The 20,909-nt window shown below is 40.2% G+C and overlaps 2 protein-coding genes across 2 annotated transcripts; one reads left to right on the forward strand and one right to left on the reverse strand.

Annotated features, from left to right (window-relative positions):
* Positions 1–2,416: 2,416 nt before the first annotated feature.
* cryaa (crystallin, alpha A) lies at positions 2,417–6,420 on the forward strand. Its single transcript, XM_072379586.1, has 3 exons — positions 2,417–2,614; positions 2,840–2,962; positions 6,211–6,420. Exons 1-3 carry the CDS (start codon positions 2,417–2,419, stop codon positions 6,418–6,420), a joined length of 531 nt encoding a protein of 176 aa, XP_072235687.1.
* A 1,646-nt stretch (positions 6,421–8,066) lies between these two features.
* hsf2bp (heat shock transcription factor 2 binding protein) lies at positions 8,067–20,301 on the reverse strand. The gene is made up of 9 exons (XM_072379588.1): positions 20,209–20,301; positions 18,752–18,887; positions 16,415–16,518; positions 16,028–16,177; positions 13,039–13,183; positions 12,531–12,648; positions 11,899–12,002; positions 9,753–9,952; positions 8,067–8,189 (listed from the first exon to the last, which is right to left on the reverse strand). Exons 1-9 carry the CDS (start codon positions 20,233–20,235, stop codon positions 8,181–8,183), a joined length of 993 nt encoding a protein of 330 aa, XP_072235689.1. The 5' UTR covers positions 20,236–20,301; the 3' UTR covers positions 8,067–8,180.
* Positions 20,302–20,909: the final 608 nt, after the last annotated feature.

Genomic DNA, 20,909 nt, shown 5'->3' on the forward strand with positions numbered 1-20,909 from the left:
GTAACTAGGTTAACTAGCTCACAATTTGTAGCCTATGATGCCAATGAAAGAAATCCATCCATCGCCGGCTTATCTGCAGTCCGGTCGTGAAGGCAACAGGTCCACGAGGGGAGCCCAGACATCCCTCTCCCCAGTGACACTCTCCAGCTCCTCCTGGGGCATCCTGAGGGGTTCGCGAAGCCATATGGAATATGAAATCCCTCCAGCGTGTCCTGGATCGTTGGAAGTTTTTAGTTAGATCTGTAGTTGGACTTCATTACTGCTGACAAAGCCCCAATCTATCTGAGTATCTCTTGCTCCAACTTTTTCCATCACTCGTGAACAAGATCTCAAGTTACCATTGTCAAATAAATGAGACTTCAGTAGAGCCTATTTAAATTATTATTATTACTATTGACTCTGAGCTTAGTTTTATTCCACATATGAAAAACATAACAAAGATGGGTTTTTACCATCTTAAGAATATAGCCAGAGTCCGCCCGTTTCTCTCTCAGGCCAGCACTGAGGTGCTGATGCATGCTTTTATCTCTTGTCTTTAGATTACTGTAATGCCCTGCTCTCTGGTCTTCCAAAAAAGAGTATTTTTAACCTTCAGCTACTGCAGAATTCAGCCGCATGAGTGCTGACGAGGACCAGAGGACGGGAGCACATTACACCAGTTTTAAAATCACTCCATTGGCTTCCCGTACGTTTCAGGATCAATTTTAAGGTTCTTTTACTCGTCTTTAGATGTCTTAATGGTCTTGGGCCTTATTTATCAGACTTACTTTTACCATATCAACCCTCACGGACCCTGAGGTCTTCCGGCACTGGCCTTTTAACAATACCACGTGTTCGATTGAAAACACACGGGGAGGCGGCTTTTAGTTATTATGGCCCCCCGATTGTGGAACAGCCTGCCGGAGAGCCTCAGGGCCGCAGAGACTGTTGATGTTTTTAAAAAGAGGCTCAAGACTCACCTTTTTAATCAGACTTTTATTTGATTTCCTTTGTTCCTTTTAATCAAACTCTTTATCATATTTAATTTTTGTTCTATATTATTTTAATTATATGTTTAATTTCATGTTGTAGTTAGATGTTTTAACTTCATGCTATAGTTACATGTTTTAACTCCATGTTAGATCATTTAACTATATGAGCTGAAAAGCTTTTTATCTATTTTGTTAATTTGACACCTTTTTATCTTATTTTACTGTTTTAGTATTTCAGCTTTTAGCTCCAGTGTTTCCTCATGGGGGGCCTACCACACTGGGAGCTGCTTTTGGTCCACTGAGGCGGGTGCTGTCCTGCGGACTGCTCTGGCCCGGGTGGCTGGAGGGCTCCGCACCTTGGTGTGGGGCCTCTTGTCTGCCCGGGTCGGGGCTGTCTCTGTGGCGGCGCTCCCTGTAGTCATGGGCCTCTCAGTGTGGTCGGCCCCCAAGGGTGGCTTTTTCCTTGCCTTAGGTCTCGGTGCCCGGCCATGTCTCTGTCTAATAGGTGCAGTGGGTCTGAGCATTGTGTGTGCATGTGTGCTTGCATGGGTGTGTGTGTCTGTATGTCTCTGTGTCTCTTTGGGTATTTGTGGGGGTGGGAAGGTTTATTTGTTTTATCATTGTTGTTTTTAGCCCCTGTGAGGCACTTTGTGTTGCTTCTAAAGTATGAAAGGTGCCATAAAAATAAAATTTGATCTGAAATTTAAAATTATTTCTGGATTGGCCATTTAAAAGAATTATCACCACGGGTATTTAAAAACTTAGATGAGTTCTCAAACACAGTTATCCTGTTTTTTTCATATCATGCTAAGATGTCAGTAAAACATAGAACATATAACCTAATTCCTGAATAGTTGTTGTTTTTCTGTTTATGTGGGAAGAACTCTGTCCAGCCTTGCATACAGAACAGTATAGCAATATTATGTCACTGACTAACAGATTAGATATATTTGTATGTTTCATGCATCATTACTCAGGTAAAATCTCTCTTTGTCTTTAGTTAGTTTCCCAGCTTCTTTGTCCCTGTCATGCCCCTTTCCTCCCTCCTCTCTGTCCTGCAGGGTTTGTTTTGGCAGACCTGGGTGTCTGGTGTGTGTGTGTGGATGGCACTGGGTCACACCAGGGTCTAGCCGTTGTGGTGCTCCCCCCTGTCATCCCTGATTCTGCTGACAGGGCCCAACCCACCATGAGATAATGTCATTCCAGGGGGATCGTGGTTAAAGCCACTCTTTCTAGCTCTCAAGTATATAAAGAGGAGGCTGTTGTAAAGCAGGGGCCAAAGCACTCTGGAAACATTCATCTCTCAATACTTTTTTTTCCATCATCACTCTTTTCTCCAATTTTTGCTTTGTCTCCATTTCCTGATCTTCTGGACTCAGAGCTGAGCAGGTTCATCTGCCAACTTAAGCAAGACCAAAAACTAGACCCAACTGTCTCTGTTCACTATGGATATTGCCATCCAACACCCCTGGTTCAGACGTGCCCTGGGCTCCGTCTACCCAGCCAGACTCTTTGACCAGTTTTTTGGAGAGGGAATGTTTGACTATGACCTCTTCCCCTACACTGCTTCCACCATCAGCCCCTATTACAGACAATCGCTGTTCCGAAGCTTTTTGGATTCCTCCAACTCTGGCATGTCTGAGGTACCAGCAGTGCGATTCTGAAACAATTTTTATAAAGCAAATTTTTTTTAGCATTTTGCATTAAGGCTTGTAAAAGATCAGTGTTCTAGTCAGAGTTAACATAACTTGCAATTGATTTCCACTCAATTTGAAGTGATTAAATGACTGAACATTAACTGGATTAGTTATACCTGAAGATGTAGTGTACGATACAGTGGAACCTTTACATGCATGTGTGTCCCTCAGGTGAGGTCTGACAGGGATAAATTCACTGTCTACCTGGATGTCAAGCACTTCTCTCCAGATGAGCTTAGTGTGAAGGTGACTGATGATTACTTGGAGATCCAGGGCAAGCATGGAGAAAGACAGGTAGTGTTCCTTTTCTTTTTCATGCACGCACACACCATGCATACAGTATAGAATGGTGTAAGTGTGACAGGTATTGTAGATTTTACTGAAAGGTTTTCTGTGGTCCTGACTGTTGACACACTGTTTCTATGATCAATAAGAGGCACTAAATGTGGATGTTTTTGTTCGACTGTGTGTCAATAACATTTGATGTTGGAATGTTAATTTCAAGATCAGAAGTTGCATACTTAGTTACCAGATCAAAAACCAAAAACAATTGCAGGCAGCGGGCTTACAAAGCTGGAGTGAGAAGACAGGTCTTGCTCCTCTTCTTTACAGAGTGCAACAACCCTGTCACAAAATGTTTTGTTTTTTATATTAATGCTGGCTGTGATGCACCATACAATATCTTCTTGTTCAATTCAATTCAGTTTTATTTATATAGCGCCAAATGACAACAAATGTAATCTCAAGGCACTTAAATAATATAGTCCAATTCAAGCCAATTGGAATTAATTTCATTGTAATCATAATCCATTGAAATCCAATTAATTAATTTCAAAATAATCCAATTCATGCATAAAGAGCCAATTCAAAAACAATATCCTACCTAAGGAAACCAACAGATTGCACCAAAACTTCAGTCCAATCTGACTGTGGGAAAGGAACAACTCCCTTTTAACAGGAAGAAACCTCTGGCAGAACCAGACTCAGGAAGGGTGGCCATCCGCCTCGATCAGTTGGGGTTTGAGAAGACAGAAAAGAGGGAAAAGAGGGGGGAAAAACACCATAACACCATTCAAAGGATACCTGCTGGAACAGGGAAACACAAGTTAATAACCACAATAATATCACATGTACATAAAATCAATTGTGAAATTAAACAGGGGGAAAAAGAGAGCAAAGTGAGGAAAGGTGTGACAGATGAGGTCCCCCAGCAGTCTAAGCCTATAGCAGCTTAACTATGGGATGTTTCATGATTACCTGAGCCATCCCTAACTATAAGCTTTATCAAAAAGGAAAGTTTTAAGCCTAATCTTAAAAGTGGAAAGGGTGTCTGCTTTCTGAAGCCAAACTGGCAGCTTATTCCACAAGAGAGGGGCCTGATAACTGAAGGCTCTACCTCCCATTCTACTTTTAGAAACTCTGGAAACAACAAGTAAACCTGCAGTTTGGGAGTGAAGTGCTCTGTTAGGAAAATATCTTACAATGATATCTTTAAGATATGATGGAGCTCGGTCATTAAGAGCTTTATATGTGAGGAGAAGAATCTTAAATTCTATTCTGAATTTAACAGGGAGCCAATGAAGAGAAGCTAAAACTGGAGTTCTGTTAGTTCTCATCAGAACTCTGGCTGCAGCATTTTGGATCAGCTGGAGGCTTTTCAGAGAATATGTGGGACAGCCCAATAATAAGGAATTACAGTAGTCCAATCCTGAAGTAACAAATGCATGAACTAGTTTCTCTGCATCACCCTGAGACAGGATGTTCCTGATTTTAGCAATATTACGAAGGTGAAAGAAGGCAGTCCTAGAAACCAGTTTTATATGCGAGTCAAATGATAAATTCTGGTCAAAAATAACTCCAACTCACTGTTGAACTAGAAGCCAAGGAAATACCATCTAGAGTAATTATATAACTAGACAATTTCTCCCTGAAGCGCTCAGGTCCAAATAGAACAACTTCAGTTTTGTCTGAATTTAAAAGCAGACAATTCTGAGTCATCCAGGTCTATATGTCTTTAAGACATGCTTGTAGTCTGACCAACCTATTGGTTTCATCTGATTTCATAGATAAGTACAGCTGAGTATCATCAGCATAACAATGGAAATGTATGCCATGCTGTCTAATAATGTTACCTAATGGAAGCATGTGTAAAGTAAAAAGAATCGGTCCAGGCACAGAACCCTGAGGAACTCCATGACTTACTCTGGTATGTGAGGAAGATTCTTCATTTACAAGAGCAAACTGGATTCTATCAGATAAATATTACTTAAACCAGCCTAGTGCCTAGTGCTGTTTCTGAGCTATGATACATTCTGAATCCTGACTGAAACTCTTCAAACAGATTATTTCTGTGTAAATGATCACAAAGTTGAACTGCAACTATTTTTTCAAGAACTTTAGACAAAAAAGGGAGATTGCTCGATAATTAGCAAACACTTCTGAATCAAGAGTAGATTTTTTAAGTGAAGGTTGAATTACAGCAACTTTAAAAGTCTGAGGTACATATCCTGTCAACAAAGGCAGATTGATCAAATCCAATATGGAAGTGTCAATTAAGGGGAAAACCTCCTTGAACAGTCTGGTTGGGATTGGGTCTAACATACAAGTTGATGGTTTAGAAGAGACTATTGCTGTTGTTAGCTCAGAAAGATCAACTGGACAGAAGCTGTCTAAATACAATTCAGGTTCGAAAGATACTTCTAAAGCTGCTCTACTTGATGATACATCAGTGATAATAGTGGGAAGGATTCCATTAATCTTCTCTCTGATAGAAACAATTTTATTGATGAAGAATCTCATGAAATCATCACTGCTGAGAGTTAAAGGAATACATGGCTCAACAGAGCTCGGACTCTTTGTCAGCCAGGCTACAGTGCTGAAAAGAAACCTGGGATTATTCTTATTCTCTTCTATCAATGATGAATAATAAGCAGTTGTAGCTTTACGAAGGGCTTTCTTATATTTTGTTCAGCCCAACTATCCTCAGTACACTGAGGTTTTCTCTCAAATTCTTTGAAAAATGGAAAATAAGCAGCATAATCTATCCTGCGTCCATTAATAGTACAACATTTAAAGAAGGAAAGAATGATTTACCAGGTAATGATATTTCTACCAGCTTATATATACAAACCTACATGTGTTTTGTAGTCAAATTATTGTATTCTCACATTCTCGCTTAGAAAAATGAACTACATCTCATCACTCTTGCTTTAGAAGGTCCTCTATCCTCCAGTATCATCTGACAAGATACTTCAGTTTCAACTGAAATTTGCTTGATGGCTTGTTGTAGGATCCTGATTATGTCATCACATTCAGAAATTTTTATTTTACTTAAGTTCAGCTGTGAAACTATTTCAAAACCTCAAAAATGACCTTGTTTGTAAGTTTAATTTCGGTTTAGTATTGGTGCTACAACAGAAACAACATCACTGCTAAACTAATTTGTGGCTGTACATATAACAACTTTTCCACCTTGGAGTTATTGGTGTTTGGTCCAATCTGACCCTGGCTATTATTGCAACAACAATTTGTTCTTCTTTCAGGATGATCATGGCTACATCTCTCGTGAGTTTCATCGCCGCTACCGCCTCCTCCCCAGTGTTGACCAATCAGCAATCACCTGCACTCTGTCAGCTGATGGTCTGCTGACTCTGACTGGGCCAAAAGTCACTGGGGGGAATGAATCAGGTCGCAGTGAGCGCAGCATCCCTGTCACCTATGACGACAAGCCTAATGCCGCTGCATCCTCTTAGAGGCTGAGTGGTGGTGGGTGAAAAGGGGTACTCAAGAGGCTCAGTCCCCAAACAACCTACATCTTCTGGGATGTACAACCACAGAATTCTTCTTCTCTATTTCCCTGAGAGGATATCTGTGTCCTCCTCACTATACTTTCTATAGTTTTTAGTACACTCATACAGAAGTATTAGTATCATTGTTTTGAGTATAAATCAGCCAATGAGTCTAGTTAAGTGAGGGTACCATTAGATTCTAAGGAAAAAAATCTGTGAAGGACAAGACATTCACCTGACTAGATACTTCATTCTGCTGATTGTTGTTACCATTCAGAGCAAGCCCTCAGAGAGTGCATTTGGTTGGGGTTAAGCTTGAAGGTAAATGTCTTATATGTCTAGTCCCAGATATTCCATCAGTGAAGTTCTCTGAGGCCCTGGTTGCTTTTGCTATACTTACTTTGAACCCTCTCCTCTTTTGTCTTACATATATCATGTATTAGAGTGTAAGCTATGTTCAGTGTACACCCGATCATGAGAACTCCATACTTAAAAAAAAAACATAATAAAGGTTTACAAAAACGCAACTCCTCTGTTGAAATTGATTTATTTTAAAAAATCAACAGATTTCATTTCAACGTGTAAATTACAAGACCAATATTGATTTTTGGGGGAGTAAAAAATTCAGAAGAACAAAGATCAGCTATCAAACATTTTTTATATAAAAACTAACACACCTCAAAACTCCTCATCAAGTAACAAGATGAACAAGTAACAAGTTTTTTTTCCAACTAATGTGCAATTTCTTTTCACCTGGTCTTAACAGTGAATATCCTCCACTTGGTGTCGGAATGCTTTCCTGCCCAAGATGATGTTTGTTTGGGGTGTTGAGGTTTATATTTTCTCTTACTTGGTGCTGTCTGCTTTAATCCTACAAACCTATTGTATTAACAGAAAATAGCAGTAGAACTCAAACTTAATTCTACAACAATTAAATCTGTTTTATCAATTATAAGATTTTTATACCATTGTAGTGACCTTATAACTGCTCACTGGCATACCTAAAGTCTATTTTGGTTTTTTAAAAACCTTAATATTGGTTCAACTGAGAGATGGGACAGTTTGGGAAGCTTTGAAGGCATATAAATGTAAGATGACACTTTCACATACCAGCTGCATGATACAGCCATAACAATGACAGTGACGTGCGCACACACAAACACTGATCTTCATTTCTTCTCAGTGTTTCACAAGATATTTAATAACAATTAGAAAATGAATTACCAAAAAGGGGTATATTTGCAAGTTGAATCAGTAATCAAATAAAAAAATGGATGCACAATGCCACTAAATGGCAGAAGTTTGGGGCTCTGGATTAGGGCTGTCAGTTATGATATGAAATTTGGTGAAGATTTGTTGCTTTAGGATATATATAACCAAAGATGTGCAGCTTATTCATAACAGAGAATGATAATAGATTTCAGATAGATTAAATGCATATCAAAACACTGACAAAGAATCTTTCTAACCAAACAGGAAGATAGGGCTTATATCCTGCTCATATTAGGTGCCAAACACTTCAGCAGTGAACAGTGCGTGTAAAATTGTTTAAACATAAAGGGATCTTCTTTATTCTTTCAAGTATCAACTTTGATACATTTTTCATTACTACATTTTCTCATCACTTTGTACATGGAGCTCAAACACAGGAACATGACATAAAGAACTGTTATCAAAGGTGGATTGGCTGGACTGAAGAGGCGGCACCCACTGCTCTGTTTACATCACTGGCCCTGTAAAGATATGTGTCACAGTTGGCAGCTAAAGTTATTTGTGCATGTGCAGTGTGTTTTCATGTTATTGTGCTGTAAGGGGGTGTTTAGATAGATAGATAAATAGAACTTTCTTAATCCCTCGGGGAGGCCCCCCTCTGAGAAATTATGGTGAGAGTCAGGGATCCATATTAAATCTGACTTCAGACACCTACATTTGCATGCAGGATTTTATGACATCATGACTAGTTTGAAAGCCAGCTGTGGTGACACAAAACCTTCAGGCTCACATACTGATAATATTCATAGATTCTGTAATCTTTAGTGAGGAGTACATACAATTCTATTCTGTCATATGCTGCTATCCTGCAGGTTCTTTTCCATTAACATACCGTAATTTCTGCACCATAAAGCGCACGTAAAAGCCTTAAATTTTCACAAAAAACGTCCGTGCGCCATATAATCCGGTGCGCTTTATGTGTGCACCGGATTCCAAAATGAATTTACCGCGGGGAGCACCGAGCATTCATCGGGGCATTAAGCCCCCTCCGCATCACTCAGCTCTCCCTTCGCGCCGCTCACCCGCTCCCCGCCACGTTCACTTTTGCCCGTCTCTTCGCTCTCGTACATTGGGAAAGAATAGCAGCTGGCCACTTCGGTGTGAATCCAGGGTCAGGCGGATCCCAGCCATTCACTCTGAATGTGGCAAAGATTGTATCGAGCTCATATTTAGCGATTGAATCGCGTCATCATTAATGCTTTTGCCCATGTCCCAGTGAGAGCCTGTTCTTCAGTCTGAGATGGGTGATGCAGACCAATGTGCAGTTTATAAGTTTATAAGTGAAAAAACCACAGACGATGTTATCCTTGACCGTCGGACCATTTCCCGCTGACAGAGGGACGTAACACATGCACTACGTGTGCTGGCAGCGATAAACCATCAGAGAACATTAGGTAATACGTACGCCTTATAATGTTTATGTTATGTTTATGCATTTAGCAGACGCTTTTATCCAAAGCAACTTACAGATAGGCAGATAGGGTAAGGTAGTACCTTTCATGCAGGGGATTTGAACCCAGATCTCCCACATGAAATGCTCCTTATGTATGGGTTAAGTACAGAAATGGACCCCATAATGGAGGGTGCACTTTATAATCAGGTGAGCCTTATAGTGCGCAAAATACGGTATATATCAAACCATGCATAGTGGTATGTCCATTCAGTGCCCTAAGCTAGGAAGAGGCACAATCTCGTGTCCAACACCCTAAACAATGTTGCTGATTGATTTTATTAGCCAAGACAACCAACATCCATTCAATAAACAAAGACATTTGTATTGTTAAAGTGTAAATGATGATAGAAAAATGATGAAAGCAGCTGCAAAGTTGAGTGGAAATTAAAGCTAACAGAAGCATGTCACTGCACCAAAGCCCAAAAGGTAAAGCCCAATCTTGCATCACAGCATTCCAGCATGTAGATCTTAGTCAAGCACATATTTAAACACTTGTTTTTATATTCATTTATTTGCTTTGACTTTTGCAAAGTATGATCTACAAGAGTTTACTGTATTTTGACTTTGGTACCTGTTTGAGGGCCTGCAGGTCCTCCAGGGTCTGCTGAGCAGTCACTCTAAGCCTGGGCTGCACACTGGACGTGAGCTGGCTTACACGAGCCTGGAGGTCTGGATCCAGCAAGGAGGAGCCCAGCAGAAGAAGCACATCGTCTTCCAATAACACTGACTGCAGGAGACGCAGACAGTGGAGACACACCTCCCAGTGTCCATCTGACAGATAAACACATCAAACACTTGGATAAAGATTTTTTTTTTAAATTTCTTACTGGATCTGAAAAAATATATATGAATTTACTAATCAATGATAGATTAATTTAATATTTTCTTTGCTTTCCTCATCACCTGCTCATTTTGATCTACTTCAACCTTGGCAAATGTGTAGCTGGGGACCCATGCACAGAAATGCAAAAAAAGTCATCTGGATAACCACTTGACATAAACTGGCTAAATGCTGAGTTACACTTTTCCATTGGTTGGTATTAGAGTTAGTCTGTCAAGAGAGATGAATATGTCTTCTCTCCTGTATTGTTTAGATGTCCAGTCAGGTGAAGCATGTACTGGCTGCTAGTTTTACAGAAGGACTGCACCTGTCAATCGTATGTTGCAACACTGCATAGTAGTATGCACATTAAGTGCCCTAAGCTAAGAAGAGACATGATGTCTTGTGTCCAAACATGTTGCGTGGATATATAACATAACTGAACCGAACAGAGCCAACTCAAGACGTGGGAAAATAGCCACTGCCAATCAGGAGTTTATGTACAGAAAAAAATAGAGGCTACTGTTTTGTTCTTAAATGGCTTTAATGATGAATTCCAGTTAACTTGAAGTCTGACTTTGGAACTGGCAATGACGTCACAAGTTCAGCTGACTGGAAAACTAGTTGAGTTTTGTACTGACCATGTTATCTATTGTTAGCAATGCAAACTGAAAACAACACATTACAGGCTTTTTTGAGCACACAAAAACCAAAGCAATATGTTCACAGATAGAGGCTGGATGCCTAATGTGAACCACTTATTTGATAAGAAACACATATACTGGAATAGAAATTAAGTGTATCATATTACAGTAAATAACAAGAGCTTTCTTCACTTTTCATTGGGAGCATGTCCAAGTCAGATTTTGGCGTAGGACGTGGTTTCACTAAGATGGAAATCTGAATTCTGAGGAACTGGGTTAGAAATTTAAAATGGAACACACCATTATTATTCAGATGTGCTGGCATTTGCTGGGCTTAGTGTCGTGACCCGGTGAGGTCTTTTGTTTTGCACCTTGTCTTGTCTCGTCATTTCCTGTTTTATTTAGAAAGATTAACCTTCCCTCTCGTTTCCGGGTCACTTGTCCTTCCTCATGTGTCGCCTGTCTGATTGTCCTCCCTGATCCAAGAGTGTTTCCAGCTGTTGCCCTTTTTCCCTCATGTGTATATATAGTCTGCGTCTCCCTCTGTCCCGTGCCAGTGTGTTGTAACAATCCCTGTGAGAGTTCTTCATCCTAGCCTTACCTTGTATCCACAGCCTTGTATTCCATGACCAAGCGAGAAAGCGTTCCCTCCAACAGAGTGGTTTTTGTTTGTAAGCTTTTGAACCATAGCCATAGTTTAGCCTCGTCAAGTTTCACAGCCTGTTTGGTTTCCTCCGTAAGGAGTGATCTTTTGTTTGCTACAGTTTCATAGCACCTCCGTTAAAGGAGAGATTATTGTGTCTTGTAAAGTTTTCATAGTGCCTCCGTTAAAGAAGAGTTCATAGTGTCTTGTGTAGTTTTTCATAGTGCCACCGTTAGTGGAGTGATTTTGAGTTTGGTATATTTCTTTGTGCCTCCGTTTACCGGGAGAGCGTCCTTTGATTTTGTACCGCCTCTTTAGAAGAGAGCGTTATTTTTAGTTATTTTGTCATCTTTTATAGCTCTTTCAGTTTTCCTCCTGGAGTGGAGTGAGTTTTGTTTTGATAAAGTTTTATAGTCACACTAGCCTCATTCTAGTTATCAAGGTTAGTGTGTTAGTATTTCACAGCCTCTTGATTTCTCTGTCCTGGAGACTCATAAGTGGTTTATATTAATAAACTGACTTATTGTGAAAACCCTGCATCTGTGTCCTGCCGGTTTCTGACACTTAGCTGCTCTGACTGAGACTGTTGTGTTTTCAAAAGTCAGCTTACCATCCAGAAGGGTCCAGATGATAGCCATAAATCCTTTGTTCTCAGTAATGTACTTCAGTCCTTTAACACTGATACTCACATTATATAGGGCCATCAGCATTAACCTGCAGCAGAAGACAAATATTGTTTAGGCAATACAGCAAGAATACAGCACTTTCACCAAGATATTTTCAGCAAGGTCAAACAACTTCTACATGCTAGATGAACACCAACACTTAATGGTTACTGTCTTTATTCCTACTTTCCATACATAAAGAAACAAATCTTTAGCAGAGCATCTTTTAAGCAAAGTAACTATACTGAATCCCTACCACACAACAACCTAACTAACCACAACAAAAAAAAAAATCTGGCCTTGGAAACCCACACATTTTACCTCAAAGGTATTAACTGATCTTGTCAATGACACTCAACAAGAAAATTTTAGCAATGTAGGTGAATAATGTATTTATCTATTATGAATTTATGTTCAGAGTGTAAAGTGCAACTTTATATAATCTTCTAAATTTCTCTATTTCAGTCAGCTTCCATACTAAAATAAATTGATAGAGCAAACTACAACTTATGAGATGGAAAACATCATCAAAGCTACCAGGAGTCTGCATAAGGTGTTTTGACACAGTGCCACATACACTTTCAGTTTGGGGAAGATGCCAGGCTTCATCACTTCCAGAAGTTTTATCAAAGTGTCCAGCAAGACCTGGCCTGAACTAGACAGGAAGTCCCGCCCACAAGTTACTGCTGCTATGTCTGATTGGTAGAAAATAGGGAGAAGTCAAGTAATTTCCATCTAACATCAGTGACTTTCAGGTATCATCTCATTTAAACTTAAGACATGGTCACAATGTCATGATTGCAGTTTTCTGCTCTGGTTTTCCATCAGCTCAAGAAATGACCCTCTTTTAGCCGATTCCACACAAGAATCAGTTGTAGAAAAGAGACATTTCTCCGAAATATGTCTAGGCAGCAACTAAAGTCCTAGTGGTGTATGAACCTGAAGAGAAAATGTGCCCAATGAAAAAGTATCCAAGGTAATGTTAGAAGAAGGGGGAGAACTATGAGAGGCACATAGAAACATGTGGAAAACAAGTAGTGTGCGTGAATACATCAATGTGCAACCAGCGGATGCAGTGAACTCACTTGTAAAAGTCCCAACCAGAGCCAACACAAACTGGTGTTCATGGGAGTTGTGGTCCTCAGTTTGAATTTTCATCTCATCATTCAGAGACTTGACAAAGCTCTCCAGTGTCTGAGCAGCAACAGTCAGGAAGGACTGCAGCTTCCCCTGCATAATCAGCACATAGACACACACAGAAAGAGAGACAAAGCAAACATTTACAGACTCTAAACTCCACCAGTCACTTCTCAGGCATAAAATCTGCCACATATGTGGGTAATATGGGCTTCACTGTTTTGTCAAAGGTCAGCTAGTCACATTGAGGGGCTGAGGATGTAACTATGTGACCGTCACAACGGCCACATCCGGCCCACCGGAGCTTTCTATCATTTCCAGAATATCACAGAATTAAGAAATAGTTTGAAGAAGAAAAGTATGTTTCCATATGTATTTTTTTCTTTGAAAGAATCTAATGAAACAAACTCTCTCTTAGTTTGTGCCGCAGCCTTCCTTCATTAAAAATGATGATAAACTCGTTGCTCACATTTAACATTTCTTTTATTGTTCATCTGTGTTAGAAAAATCATGAAGTTATACAATGAGAAAAGATGTGATGGGGGGGGCTTCCTCCTATCCTTTGGTTCTCATAACATTGTGTGGCTAGTGTAAGAGGAGATTTATTTTTGTGAGGACATATTCAGCAGCTTGTCTTATTTTGCATTGTTCATTATTTTGAGTCCACATAATTTAACTCATTGTTTCTACATTTATAAATATTTTATTCTGCTGCTTAAGTCTCATCTGGAACTATATAATATGTCGCACTTTACGTACAGGTAATGTGAGTGATGATTGGCGGAGTGATATGTAAGCTGTGAGATTTGACTTTGGTGGTCAGTGTGGTCCCACGTTTGTGTTTTGGTCGGACATTAAAGTGAGTCGAGTTATGTGGCCGAAGCTGTCCCCGTGCTCATACTTTACCCACAGCCCTCCGATAGTTTATGTAAGGCAATAATTAAAGCATCCAAAACCTGGTCTTACACTAGTGAAAGAGTTTTTTCAGCAGACCTCAGGTATTAGAAATGTTACTCTTTACATCAAATAAAAGTAGGCTGTGATTCAACAAATAAAGTAAAAACAAGAAAATGATAAGACAGAAGTACTCATGTTTGGTTAATGGCAGAAGTTACATTTGCCCCCCTCCAAAGACTGCTTTGACAGTTGGTTCCGCTCGAGCGTTTTTATAGTCCATTTTTGAGAATGCAGCTTCATAGTTGCATGTTGATCCGAAACATGGTGAGCACATACATGGCCAGTGTCTTCAGGGTGTCATACTCGTGGGGACAAGTCACCCCAAAAGTTGCTCAAGCTTTCAGCAGCACGGTGAGCCGCATTCATGTCACCAGAGACCTGGATGTCATCACTTCATTTTGAACAGCTGCCTCATCCAGCGGCATCTTCTTCCTCACATTAGGGGAGAACTCTCCACCTGGGCTGATAGTGAACGGGTCACGCACAAATCCAATGACATCCCTGGAAATGGCTAAGTCATCAAATCTGGCAGAGAAACTTTCCATCAGCTGTGTGATGAATTTCTTCATGTAATTGTTCTCTGTGACCTTGCTGTTACCCGCTGTCTTAAGTGTGTTCTTTCCCCTGTGGTTGTAGATTTAGTGTGTTCAGATGAGAAAATGTGCTCGCTAAAAATGTCACATTGCGCATGTATTCTCTGTCTTGCATGGTGCGCTGGTGATCAGCTGCTGCTTTTGATGGACTGCTTTTGCAAAAAAAAGTCCACAACTTGATCCTTGAGTGCAATGAAGCGCTCCAGGACTTTGCCTAACCCTAACTGAGCCAGCGTACATCATTGTGTGAGAGGCTTCAGATTCTCGCACAAAAAGGTGCTGTGTTCTTGAATTTCCCCGATGAAGTTATAATAGATAACAGCGCCAGTGGTAATGCCCTCCAGTGGAATCAAGGCCAGCAGCTCCTCTTTGATATGTTTACCATCAAAACAGGATGAAAAAGCACATTTGGGCAATGTCAGTATTGTCAGTGGACTCATCAATAGTCAGGGATAGGTATCTGGCTTCTTTTATCTCATGAAGTACTTGACATCCTCTGCCAGAACATGGACACAGCGAACAGCAGTTTTAGCAGACAGAGGTATCTGTTTAACAGACACAATTATCCTGTCCATAGATTTGTTAGTGGCAAATTCCTCTCGAACAGCCACCATGCACTCCTCAAAAAGCTCAGCATCCGTAAAGGGCTTGTTATGCTTGGACCTAAGCAGCCTGCAGAGGCGCCCTTGTTGCTCTATCTTGTTCAGTTGAAGTTCGGTTAATAACTCCACTGCATGGGAGTATTGAATGCAGCAATTTTTCTCTGACGGGCCTCTGACTGTTCAGGATACGATTCGTTGAAGCTTGCATGCTTTGTGTTGTGGTGACGCCTCAGATTGCATTCTTTAGCGACAGCAGCAGTTCCGTCACAAATGAGGCACACAGGTACAGCATTTCTAAAGGTTGGCACTATGAATACTTAGTTATCGTTACGTTTCTCATTAAAGCTGCGGTTTTCTGCATCAGTACAACAACACTGCATGTGACAGTAATGGAAAGCTTGAACCACCTCACAAATTTTAAACAGAAAACGTCGCAGTCGCCCCCTAGTGGCATGCTGCAGTACAGGTAATATGAATGCATTAACACTGACAAAGGCTACATTTGGAAAATAATTATATATTACTTAGGATATGATTTTAATTTGATTTGATTTTACGACAGCATCTGGCCTTCATAGTGACTGCTGAGAAATTTTCTGGCCCTTGGACAAGTCTCGTTGATGACCCCTGAACTAGAGGATTACCGATCCACCACCTGAGCCACAGTTGCCCCACATGTCACAGCTGAAACAAATCCAGAGTTTAGCCTGGTTGTCGTGGAAATTAGTATGACACATACATGTAGACACACTGACAGTCTTTAATGGAAAGTAGAAATGACTCACATCAGCTAGCCAGAGTGTGACAGTGTCCTCCCTGGCAGAGCAGCTCCACAGCAAACTGCAAGCAGCTGATCCTAAACCTGAGCAGAAGTCTGCCTGCTGCTGCAGCTCTGTCCCACTCTGCCACAGCTGCTCACGTAACAGCAGCTTCTCCTAAAAAACACACAAGTGGAGAAAGACAATAAGCTGTCTGGATAAAGCAAAATAATGGTCATTTCAGAGCCAAAAAAGTCAGTCAAATTGTGTTTTTCATGCAGCTGTTGTGTATACGTCACAGTGCTAACTGAATATCTGTAAAGGAGCAGTGACACACAGCTCTCTTGGTTGAAACAAAATGTCAAAACCTACCTACTAATATTGTGTATAGGAATGAGTTGTTTTTTTCTTCACCTCTCTCTCTTTCTGGCATTCAGTCTGAACTGCGTCCAGGCGGGATTGAAGATGCAAACTCTCCTGTCGCAACTGCTCCTGTTCCTGTACAAGGTGCTCCTTTTCTACACACAAACAGAAGTTTACACGTTCACAAGTTGGGCCAAGAGCTGTATGGAAAACTATTTGGTGACTGTGACATATGTTCGGCTGTGCCCTTTGCTGTTGCAGAATCTGGGGCCTTTCACAGCAAGTGCATATACAACAAATTCTGATTCCTGGATTGCCCACAGGTGGACGTAACTGAACTAATTATATAACTTACTTTTGTTTAGGACTTCTTCACACATGTATGTGCAAACACATACAAACACTACTAATAATTTCATACTTTTATTTTAATTTATATGATTCATTATATAATCTTGAAACATATTATGCAGGTTCATAACATAGAATTATAAACATTATAAAGCATTTTCTTTTAAACTATGAAAAGGTTAGAAGTTTAATATGAATCCTTGTAAAACCACAGGGCGTCACTGCAGGGCAGCAGAAAAGCACAAAAATAAAATAAGAAAGAAATAACGAACGAAGGAATCATTGCTGTGGAGAATTCTTGGCCCACTGCTTCAGTTAACTGAAGGTTGCAGGCATTCGTTTATACATGGCTCTCTTAATATCCCACCCCTGCATTTCAGTCTGCTTGAATTCTGGACTTTGACTTTATTTTCTTTGCCATTCTGTTTCTGCTGTTTAGGATCATTGCTCTGTTTCAAAACACAATTTCTACCAAGATACAAGTGCTGGACAGATGATCAAAAAGTCAAACGTTTTGTTATACAAAGGAGTCTGTGGTTGAGTCCTTCAGGTCCTGTAGCAGCATAACCAGCCCATTTCACCGGGTTACAGGTGATTGTGCTAATATGCTGCGTTTGGTTTTCTCCAAATTTGGTGTTGTGCACCATGGCCAAACGCCACCATTTTGGTTTTGTGTATCTGTGATGGCTGCATCTGCAGCCACACGAATGTGGTGATGTACATCAAACATCACAACTGCAATTCAGTATTATATAGAACATGACACTGACACATTCTTAATATTTAGGATTTGATTTACAGAGCAATTGCTTTTGGTTTGGAATGAGTTTATTTACATGGGCATGACACTGTTTACTGAAATAAGTGCACACATTTTAATTTGCACGCATTTCATGTTTGAATCGGTGGCCTAACTTGTTTTCATAGAGCTGAGTTACCTCAGCTGAAGATGCTCCACACCCTTGACTGACAAAGAGGTGGCAAATGGGTGGGGCAGGCCTCTATGCTGAAGCCAGGAAATTGGATCATACCACAATTCAGCATCGTGGGGGGAGGAAGGGAACTGTCTATCAGCTTTAGTTAGGTCTTTAGTGTGTTCTACTCCTTTTGTGTGTTTGTGGGCTGATCAGCCACCATTTAACAGTCCCTTTTGTCTGTTTGTTTGAGTTAGTGTCTTGTTTTGGTACGAGTTACTTTGTGTAAACTTTGGTTAATTTGACCTCTTATGGGCCCATTTTCTTGTTGTTACTTTGAGTTTGATTATTTTTGGGTAGAATATAACACCCCTTCTTTACTTTAAGCCTTTTTGTCCTCTCACTGCTCGGTGTCCAAATAACACTGGACCTCATTCACCAACTGTTCTTCCCAGGCAAAATGGCATAGTTACTGTTGCTGCAAAAAAAATGACAGATCGTGCCCGAGAGAGGAAACAAATCTTTGATGACTGACTCTCAGACACACCAGGAGGGTTCATTTAATCTGGTGCATTTAATAACCCCACACTGGAGCGCTCTGTAAGCATCTTAAGAGGATGTTTGAAGACAGCCCTTCACTCGCCTGCCCTTTTATGGGCATTTTCAGCCGTTTACCCTTAATTAATTAGTGACAGATGGCACATCCTCTCAATTTACGAAGAGACTGGCATTTATCAGTCTAAGAGCAATACTCTTGTGAATACTCTTTTCTCAAATGCTAGATTGTTTGGAAACGGTGTCGTAACCCTTCCCAGACTAATGGGCAGCTTCTTATTGATGGAGTTTCTCCTTCACATTGTGTTGACACAGCTGAATGCTTCAGACCAGCTAACTATCACATCCTCTGCTTTTTATAGAAGTGGTCACACTTGCTGCACATTAATCCCATTCATTTCATGAGCTGTATCTGACTACATCTGGTCCTGCATCTGTGATTTTTTGTTATAAACTGACACCAAAAAGCTCAGAACTGAAAGGGGGTGTACTTTTTTTTCCAAATGACTTTATTGTGAAGCCTATAAAATAGTTATATCATGGTAAAAATGGACAAATGGTAGCATACTTGTTTCTGCTCTTTGCGCTTGCTGCAGCATTTCAGTCAGGTTCCCATTCAAAACTCTGGGCAGGAACTCCCTGAGCTGCATCACTTCTGTGGTTATTTTTTCTAAATCCCTTCTCCTAACTCTGACAAAATCATCCTGAAAGAAAGAAAAAGATACATTTTCAGTTCATATTTGATAACACTGAAAAGCGGTAAGTCATTGCACTTGATTCTCCAGTCATCATGCTTACATTAGATGAGGTTGTTAAAGGTTTTTACATGAATAACGTTAATGTTCTACAGAGTGACTCAAAGTGTGCCTTTGATGGAGCAGTGAGACAAAATGAGGTAAGTTGAATTCTGAGATCCTCATCTGTTAGTCCCAGTGAGTGTCAGCAGTCATAATCATCAACTTTTGACTGTCGCTCAAATGCATTTATACTGCTTCCACATGCAAACCTCTGGAGCACCAGCAGGGTGTCTACAAGTATGAACAAGTTATTTTTCAGCCATTTTGTATTAATGAAGACCAAACTTGTGAGGTACAGTAAATGCACACCACAAGTGAAAAAACCCCAATAGGGCAGCTTCAAGAGTAAAATATTAACAATAATGCTATGAATAATAATCATAATCATTATTATATATATTATTATTATCATCAACCATTTGTATGTGGATGCTATCTTTTTAAAAATTTGTCTTCAAAATTGGTCAAAATTTTGAAATCTGACAGAAGGGAAGAGAACCAGAGGGGTAAAGATTACATGCTTTGTTGTGGTGATCTATATCTTTGCATCAGGATAACCGGGCTTGTTTTCTCAAGATCATTTGTTTATTGATTTGGGTTCATTAGGGCTAGTAAAGTAGATGTTCTCATGGCAGTAAACAATGGGCTCGCTTACTGGCTGAATTGCTGCAGCGTTGGTCAAAGGCCCATAAATGCAAATGTCTGTGCTCAACAGCAAACATCAACCAGACTCAGTGCCGCAGACAGAGGAACACATGGATGCCTCAGGTCCTGACAACAGTGTTAACATAGAAACCACTCATTACAGAGCTCACCATAATCACTTTGATGTGTTCAGAAACCAAAGCTCATTTTCTCTTGATGACATGTACTACATGTTGTGTTCTTGAGAGAGAAAAGGCTGATTTCTTGACAAAACCAGATAGATTAACTTATCGCACAAAACAAGCTGTGTTATCTAGAGATCACAAAACATTGTGATCTCGAGATTACAGTATCAAACAAATAATTGCAGGCAAAGATGCTCGCAGCTTCCATACAGAGATGATCCCACAAAAGCTTTTCCTGATGCTCTGCATGGCCTAAGAGGCCTCTGATGAGAACATGATCCTGAAACAGAAACCAAAGCTAGAACAGATCATCCAAATGCCTTTACCATGAATTTGCATTGAGAGCAGGCTGTCGCACTTTTAGCAGCTGAGAAACCGTTTACCTTTACTTCATTTACCTTTGGTCCATGCTTGTAATCCATCATCTTCCCGCCAAATAAAGGTGACACCAGCTGTTAAATGTCTTATTTTGACTTCTGCAGTTGACTTCTCCGAAACTGTTGTTGTTTGTAGCAAAAACCATTTGATTAGTATGTCCCTTTATCGGAGAATTGTGATGTTGTAATGTTAATTTAACATTAACACACAGACTAGCGAATATCTGCCATCACAACTAGCTAAGAAATGTTTCAGTTTAACTTTGGGATTGAGCTGTTCGGTCCAACTCCATATGTTCGGAGACAATTCTATAATTAGGTAACTTACATGATATAACTCACTGCTGAATAACTTAAGCGACTTCCTCACTGGATGGTAAATCGATGTTCCTGGCCGACTTTTTGTCTGTAAAAAGAAATCCGTCTCTATACATACTCCAGTCCGCGTTTTGTGATTTTTCTCTACGTGCAGGGCTTATGTTGCATTCGGGGCATTTCGGAAAAGAATGTGGAATTCTAAACGTTTATTTTTGGCTTCCAAATGCTGGTTTTCGCATGCACATAGTGGATTCAGGTTTGCTATGAAACCTTGCTGTTAGCAGCAAACACTCCATAACAGTTGTTTAGTTCATTCAGTATGAGAAAAAAATAATAAAAATGCGTTATTTTGTCTGTTTCATTAGATTAAAAAAAGAAGCCGATCATAAGTTTGCGTTTGCTGT

The sequence above is a fragment of the Leuresthes tenuis genome, unplaced genomic scaffold (assembly GCF_036924035.1).
Source record: "Leuresthes tenuis unplaced genomic scaffold, fLeuTen1.0.hap1 SCAF_1, whole genome shotgun sequence".
Classification (NCBI taxonomy): domain Eukaryota; kingdom Metazoa; phylum Chordata; class Actinopteri; order Atheriniformes; family Atherinopsidae; genus Leuresthes; species Leuresthes tenuis.

What these genes read in the sequence shown, in the direction of transcription:
- cryaa (XM_072379586.1), top strand. Translation starts at nt 2,417, where the DNA reads ATGGATATTGCCATCCAACACCCCTGGTTCAGACGTGCCCTGGGCTCC. An exon ending in CCAACTCTGGCATGTCTGAG is followed by an intron (nt 2,615 to 2,839) that starts GTACCAGCAGTG and finishes TGTGTCCCTCAG; the next exon opens with GTGAGGTCTGACAGGGATAA. An exon ending in GCAAGCATGGAGAAAGACAG is followed by an intron (nt 2,963 to 6,210) that starts GTAGTGTTCCTT and finishes TTCTTCTTTCAG; the next exon opens with GATGATCATGGCTACATCTC.
- hsf2bp (XM_072379588.1), bottom strand. Translation starts at nt 20,235, where the DNA reads ATGATGGATTACAAGCATGGACCAAAG. An exon ending in AATGCCAGAAAGAGAGAGAG is followed by an intron (nt 16,178 to 16,414) that starts GTGAAGAAAAAA and finishes TGTGTTTTTTAG; the next exon opens with GAGAAGCTGCTGTTACGTGA. An exon ending in TCACACTCTGGCTAGCTGAT is followed by an intron (nt 13,184 to 16,027) that starts GTGAGTCATTTC and finishes CTGATTATGCAG; the next exon opens with GGGAAGCTGCAGTCCTTCCT.